Source organism: Vidua chalybeata, chromosome 13 (genome assembly GCF_026979565.1).
Source record: "Vidua chalybeata isolate OUT-0048 chromosome 13, bVidCha1 merged haplotype, whole genome shotgun sequence".
Classification (NCBI taxonomy): Eukaryota; Metazoa; Chordata; class Aves; order Passeriformes; family Viduidae; genus Vidua; species Vidua chalybeata.
This window is the reverse complement of record NC_071542.1, coordinates 2,789,373-2,797,125: the sequence shown is the minus strand read 5'-3', so window position 1 is coordinate 2,797,125 and position 7,753 is coordinate 2,789,373. Positions and strand designations below refer to the sequence as shown.

Genomic DNA, 7,753 nt, shown 5'->3' with positions numbered 1-7,753 from the left:
GACCACTGGGAACGGCATTCCTGAACTGCCCAGGGTGCTTGTCAACTCCAGAAGGTAAAAAAGTCTATCCCTGGTCTGGGAATGAAAGCCAAATTAACAAAAAATAAAGGGAATCAAACCTGGCGCCAGTGAAAACCCAGTAGTACCATCTTCACAGACCAGAAGGTAACACTGGACCTTGGAGATGCCACCTGGCACAGTCAGGGTCCTCCCAGGGGTGGTGGGCTCATATTTATCCCATGGAATGATTAGGAATTTCTGCCTGGAGGGTCTCAGGGCAATTTTATTCTGATTTTGAGGCAGTGCAACCTATTTTCCTATACCTTTCCCTCACATTCCCCTCACATTTGCATCACATTGTCCTCACAAGTCGCTTGCTAGAGACCACTCAGTTTAATGGTGGCACTGGGAATCTTCTCCACACTTGGCCCACAGCACACTTCAGGAGGGCTCCATGCCCCAGCTCCACCTCATGTCTCATCACCAGGTGGGCAGAAGGAGAAGCTGGTAACCCTCCCAAACCTTCTGCTTTCCCAGCCCCCAAGCTTATTCAGGAACTGTAGGGATAGGACAGAGTAATGGGTACAAACTGAAAAAGGGAAAATTTAAGTTACATATTGGGGAGAAATTGTTCCCTGTGAGGGCAGTGAGGCCCTGGCACAGGGTGCCCAGAGAAGCTGTGGCTGCCCCTGGATCCAAGGGGCTGGGTTGGATGGGGCTTGGAGCACCCTGGGCTAGTGGAAGGTGTCCCTGCCCATGGTAGGGGGGTTGAATGAGATGAACTTTAAGGTCTATTCCAATCTCTTAATATTTGTAGCACCAGGAGCAACTGAGGGAGCTGGGGGAGCTCAGCCTGGAGAAAAAGGAGGCTCAGGAGGGACCTTCTGGCTCTGCACAACTCCCTGACAGGGGGAGCAGCTGGGGAGGTCAGGCTCTGCTTCCAGGGGACAGGACAAGAGGAGACGTCCTCAAGCTGTAGGCTTGAGGCTCAGGTTGGATATCAGGAGGAATTTCTTCATGGAAAGGGCTGTCAGGCATTGGATGGGGAGATGGTGGAGTCCCCATCCGTGGAGATGTCCAAGGAAGGACTGGACGTAGCACTCAGTGCAGTGGTCTGGTTGACAGGATGGTGTCGGACTCGACGGTCTCGGTGATCTTTTCCACCCCAGTGGGTGCGGTGATTCCGCGATGGTTCCTTGCCGCACCCACCCTGGCGCCGCGCCACACTCAACATGGCGGCGCTGGCATGAGGCGGGCGGGGGCTGGGTGGGGGCGTGTCGCGCACCCAAGATGGCGGCGGCGGGCGGGGTGAGATGGCGGCGGGCGCGCAGGCGCGGGCGGGTGGCGGTGACGCGCGGGGCGCGCGGTGACGGAGCGCGGCGGCCGCGGCCCTTTGTTGGCGGCGGTTGAGGCGCGGCGGGGCCGGGCCGGGCCGGGGCCAACGGCGGCGGCGGCGGGGCCGGGCGCGGGGAGGCCGCGGGAGCCGCCGCCGCTCCCTCAGCGCCTCGCCATGGACTCGGACGAGGGGTACAACTACGAGTTCGACGAGGACGAGGAGTGCAGCGAGGACAGCGGCGCGGAGGAGGACGAGGAGGACGAGGAGGAAGACGAGCCCGACGATAATCTGGACCTGGGCGAAGTGGAGCTGGTGGAGCCCGGGCTGCGCGTCGGCGGGGAGCGCGACGGGCTGTTGGGCAGCGAGACGGGCGGGCTGGGCCCCGGCGGCGGCGGCGGCGGCGGCGGCCTGGGCGGCGGGCCGGGCCCCGGCGGCGGCCCCGAGCAGGAGGAGGATTATCGCTACGAGGTGCTGACAGCCGAGCAGATCCTGCAACACATGGTGGAGTGCATCCGCGAGGTCAACGAGGTCATCCAGGTGCGGTCCCCCGGCAACGGGACTGGGGGGGACGCACGGGGGAAGGGGCGTGGGGGGTGGCGGGACGGACCAGCGGCCTCCTGCGGGGCACCGGACCCGTCCGCGGGCCAGGGCCTCACACACAGCCTCAGCCCCGGGGCTGGAGGGGGCTCAACTCGGTATCCTCCGATGCTGGAGGGGCTGGGGGGACGATTCCTCTCGGTACACCCTGGGGGTGGAGAGAGCTCCTCGTCACCCCGTTCTCCCGGGAGGCCCCTCGGGCCCGGCTAGGATCTCGCTTCCTGCTGTGGAAGCGTCGGGAACGAGGCCTTTGGCACTGAAAGGGCTCCTCTTTCTTTGTGTGATTGCGAGCTGGGGGCCGTGATCTATGTTTTTTCTTTATTCCCCTCCGTCCTCCTGGTGTTTGGCGAGGTGTAGCTCCTCCAGCTCCTTCGCTAACCCGCGGAGTCTATGGCAAGCCCTGGAATTCCAGGAGAGGCACCGCTCTGGTTTTGTTGCCGTCTCCCTTCCCTTCCCCCCTCCACACATAGAGGTTGAACCTTGTGTTTATTTCCAGCACAGACCAGGAGGGGTACGAGCAATCCCTTCAAAACCGTAACTTTTTTTACTCTCAGTTTTTAAGCGTGTCTCTTTAAGACTGAAATAGAGTTTGAAATAACATTTACTTTCTTTAGATCAAAGTATCTAAGTCTTATCTCTTGGCTCCTAAGTTTTTTGGGGAAAAAAAATCAAGCCATTGAAGCGGTTTAGCACCGCTTTCTAAATGTTCGTGGCAGGGTTTGGCTCTAGCTCACCATCAAGTTCCTGATGCAGTTCACTTTTTTTCAGGTGATGGGATTTCTTTAGTTCCCGTTTACTTTACGATTATTCAGAGTCGCTAGGCAGTGCTACCCTTTTCCAGTATGCCAACGGGAATAGCATGAGAAATCTGTGGATATTAAGTATTGAGGGATCCAGTGCCCAGAAAGCAGTTGTTTCGCTGGTTGTGTGTGTTGGTAAATCTCTTTAAACACGAGATGCCTCAGTGAATGTTTTTTCTCCAGCTGTCCTGTACTCTGCAGTGGTTTAACAGCAACTTTAAAATATTGCTTTATGTGCTATAAATCCCCTGTAGTTTGTATAGAGCTTGATGCAAACAGTTGTAAAAATATTTGCGTGCTAAATTAGTAAATGGCATTCCTTGAGTCAAATTAAAGTTTGTAACTTTAATGATAGCATTGCCCATGTAAAGCTGAATAAAGGAGTCTGCCCGGATTAGCTGATTACCCTGCAGTTAAAGAAGATCTCATGGTTAAACAGGGATGTTTCTTTGCTCCCAGTTATTGATCCTGATGTAGGGAGGGAAACAGTTGGCAGGCAGACATGCAAACAGTTGGGACCTTCAGCTTTTTACTCTTTCAAATACCATTAAAATAGTGAGTCTGTGTTTAATGATTAAGATTGCAAAAGTCATGGCCCATTCTGTTTGTATTAACAGACTCTGATATATTCCTTATCTTTGCATAAGACGAGTGGTGGAAAAGTTGCTGCCAGTGAGGAGCTGTGAGTGTTCCTGCTCCTGCATTTTCCAGACCCAGCTGGTGGACCCACCTGCATGTTCTTCATTAACTAATTTGTTAGAGAAGGTCCTGATGACTGGTCTGAGCAGATTTGCCCTCCTCTTACACCATCCTGAAGCTGTTTGACTTGTGTGCTCGACCTGTGAGTTGCAGGAACAGTGGAGAGAAATGGGTTGAGGTGACGAGCCCCTTGTTCTATCCCATCCCCGGGGTGGCAGCGGGAGGCCTGACCCTGTGCTGGGCTCTGCAGAACCACCCCCCCGCGACCTTCCCGTGGCTGCTCTCCTGCTTCAGTTGCTACCTGGGGTTTGCAGTAGTTCCTCCTGGTTTAGCAGAGCAGGGTTCACAAAGTCTCTCTGTTTAGGGTGTCATGGGTGAACTCAGGGCCCAAAACCAACTTAGGCCCTGGAATGCATCAGGAGAGGTTAGGAAAGCACCCAGTTGCCGTGGATGGCTGTTAAATGGCAGCTTCCTGCCATCAGATTTCTGGGCTGTTCTGAGGTAAGTGGCCCGACTTTGGCCGATGCTTCAGGATTTGCTCATCCTCACTCCTGTGGCTGCTGGTGAAATCTTCCAGGGCTCTGTTCTGTTTATTTCCTTGTGTTTGGCACCCAACCAGGATTGCTGCTGCTGCTTTTCTGGTTCAGTAAACCTTTTCTGGAGTCACATTGGCTCAGGATCCTGCTGCGGATCCTGGGTTGCTGAGCTGTGATTCACTTGTTCCAGTCAAGTACTGGATGGCTTTGGTCTGTGTGTCTGCCGTGGGTTCTTGTTAGCAAATAGTGATGGTTGTGGTTACATTTTTGAGTGCTTTGAACTTACTTGTTCAAGGGAGATGTAATGTACAGCCTGAAAGCTTTAGCTGTGGGTCTTGTGCTCTCTAATGAGTGATTTTTTTGATGATCAAGTGTAAGGTATAAATGGGGTTTTGTTTTGCAGCTGCAGCGAAAGGAAAATGGAACAGGGAGCCACAGAGTATTTGCAAGGAGAGGTGTCTGAGCCATGGCAGGTGTAACTCTGTATTAAAACACTCAATTTGAGCAGTTATTAGCTGACAGGGCTATAGCTGAAGGGACTAAATTAATTTTTTTCTCCCATCCATTTGGTCATTTCCGAATACAAGCTGTGTGTGAAAAAACATGAACTTTTCAGGGCAGTGATTTGATCTGATGGAGACTTTGCAGAAATAGGAGCTAACTTGTGTCTATGTTGCTGCTCACAGAGCCTGTGATTCACCCCATCACATGGGATGGGCTTTTGGAGACATCTGCTCAGTGCCAAACTCTTACCACTTGGCCTCCCTAAGACTACTGAACCAGCAGTGAACCAGGCAGGTTTCAGAACATCTCAGATATTCAGAATATTTTACACTTGCTCTTTCTTGTCTGAGCATAAGCAGGAATTCAGGTGTTTAATGGTGGTTTTTTTACAGTATTTGATGCTTATGCTCATAATCTGTCTCCATGTGTCGTACAAGAATTCCCCTCACTCTCCAAATGCAAAAATAGGGGTATGAATAACCCCTTAACCTTGCGCTGTTGGTTGGCTGAGACTTGTGAACCTTAGAGTATTCCTCCCATCCTCTCCGTGTGATTAGGTGGAGCAGAGAGCCATTTGCCATGGTATTTGGAATTTTGGTTGTCTAAGTAAACAGGCGGATTTCTGGTGGTTTTCCAGCTGCTGGCAGTATAAGTTAGCAAGGGACTGTAAAAACGTAGACATAGAAGTGCTGTGGAACAAAAGGCTTCTCATCCCAAAGGTATTTTCCCACAGTTGAACGTCTTCCCCATATTCTTCCTCTCTGAACTTTTGTCCAAATAATCCGCTGCCACTTATTTTTAATTTTTTTTTTATATCAGATTGCTATTTCCATTTTTGCTCTAGATTTTTTCTGAAAATAAACTTGAAAAATGTTTAGAATGGCATATTTATTTCTGCTCTGAGTAGAGCACATGATGTGTTTCTGTAGCCTGGCTTGGCCCAGTGTTCTCCTTGCTTTGTTGCAACTTTGTGCAATTCCAGTATTACCAAGTGGGATTAATTTCCCCTTTTTGCCTGCCTTTTTCTGGAGCATTCCAATGACATTGTTGTGATGTCACCGACCGTATTCATTCTTCCTGGACTTAGTAATGTTGAGGTATTGAAAATACTGGGATGAAGCTCTGAGGTGGCAGAAAAAGGAGTTGAGCCTCTTGTTTTCTTTCCCCACCGCACAGCAGGGATCAGGATCCTGGATGTGGCTGGGTGTTGTGCCGGACCTGCATGATTGTGAGCATGTTGAGCTTCAGACCTGAGCTTTCTCTGGAAGGACATGGCATTCCAGGATCCAACAAAACTTAGTCTAGCTCAAAAATACCTTTTCCTTTGATTAAAGGCTTTAAATTAGATTTTTTAGAGCAGACCAGGTCAGATGTAACATGAGAGCATTTGCAGCAAGTACAGGTTTCTCATTTACATGGTAGAGCTGGATGACTTCTTTGGAAGCAAGGTGAGGTCCTTGCTAGTAGAAACTTTGCCATTAAAATAAGCCCAAACTCCAGACCACTCTGAAGTTGAAAACCCATGTTTGTTGAGGAATGGCTTTTCCCAGAGGTCCCTGGAGTTCACAGCCCTGGTTAAGTAGAGCTCTGTCATGACAAGTGCAAGCCCATTGTTACAGGAGGGGTCTTGTTAAAGTGTCTTCGCTTGCTTGGACAAAACATTCTGATTTTCAGGCAGAATTTAGGAAATCTTCCCAGTACTGGTGTAATTCAGCATACTGTGGGCAGTACATTCCAAAGGTATTGTCCAAAACAGGGATGACTTGGCAGTGAGCAACAGGAATTGCTGCTTGTTGTACAGGGTCATGTTTAAAACTGTATTTAATGCTAAAGATGACATCTTGGAAATTCAGAGTGCTTGGAGCTGCCTGACAAGCATTAGGTGGGAGTCTGTGGGTGGAAGCGCTCAAGGCTGGTGCTGCTTCCATCCGGGTCCTCTCACAGCATGAGGTGCATTAGCAAACCTCCTTGTGTGGTTACTTATTTGATAATAAAATTCGTGTCAGGGGCCTGAATGTTATGATGCTGGAAGGAAATACTCTGTTAAACCCCATGTTTCTGTCACGTGGTGTTTATAAGGTGTTTCATTATGGTAGGAATGCCTTTAATATTTCCAAGGAATGGAATAAACTTCATTGTGACAAAGCATTCCTGGAATCTTGTATAAGCAATCACTCCAAAGCTTTTGGAAATGACATGGTGTCTGTTCCTGACTGCCAAGACATGTAAATCTGGGTATAATAGAATTTTTTTTTTTAATTTTACTTTAAATATCAGCATTACCAGGTAGAAAAGTCTTGTTAAGTCTCCAGAGGAATTTAAACGTAGTACTTAAATATGACCCATTTGCTTTGTGCTTTATGTTTCTGTTAGGCCAAATGCAAATCTCATGGTTGGCCACGTGTGAAAACATTTGATGCTGGTTGCTTTTGTCTCAATGTAGTTTTCCCAAAATCACAGCAAGGCAACCTTTTCCTTAGGGGCCTTGGGATGCAGATGAGGACCAATGTGTTTTGGGATGTTTCAAAGTGAAACTGAAAACACTTTTTTTTTTTAAGCTACTTTTAAATGTTTATTTCCAGAAAGTGAAAAGTAAATAGGAAATACAATTGTCGCTATTCCCTGTGGGTTTAATTTCAGTGAGCAGGACCATTCCTGCTGTGCAAAGTAGAAGGGTTGTTTCTGCTATAAAGTGGAAGCTGATGCGAAATGAGGTATTTCTGGGTGTTAAAGCATCATTAAAAATGAAAACACGGATTCCCCTTTTATACTTGTCCAAGCTCTGACCCCTTAGTTTTAACCTTGCACGAGTTCAAGTTTCTAACAGCAAATAAACCCCAAAGCTCCAATGCCCTTTGGAAATGTAGGGCAGTACTGTGTCTTTGGCACCTGTTGAATGGTTTTCAGTTTTCTATTTCTAAACTAATTTCTCTTCCCCTTTACTCCATTAATGAAACAACTGAGAACGTGGTTCTGCTGTTGGTGTCAGGTGTGATAGTTGAAGGAAGTGATGGTTGGTCTCCACATAGTTCTTGTTTTAACAGCAAGTCAACGTTTTCATCCGGAATTTTTTTGTAGGAACCTTTTTTTTTCTGGAGAAGGTAGCAACTCTTTCCTGTGCTTAGGAGAGCTGGTTAACTGGGAAAAGAATCTGGAATTTGTCTGTAACTGAGAAGGCTGGAAGTCCTTTCCACTTAGCTCATTCCCGAACTGCAGGGTCCTCCAGATTTCTGGTACTTCTGGAATTTTCAGGATCTGAGTATTTTAAGTAATATTTTCTC

General features: G+C 48.7%; 1 protein-coding gene across 2 annotated transcripts in view; it reads left to right on the top strand.

The window, feature by feature from the left end:
• Window positions 1-1,426: 1,426 nt before the first annotated feature.
• Window positions 1,427-7,753, top strand: part of ARIH1 (ariadne RBR E3 ubiquitin protein ligase 1) — a 48,941-nt gene continuing 42,614 nt past the window's right edge. For both annotated transcript variants that reach the window (XM_053955290.1, XM_053955289.1), the window contains exon 1: window positions 1,427-1,873. In XM_053955290.1, coding sequence (XP_053811265.1) covers window positions 1,511-1,873 — 363 coding nt within the window. In that variant the 5' untranslated portion in view covers window positions 1,427-1,510. The remainder of the gene's footprint in view (window positions 1,874-7,753) is intronic.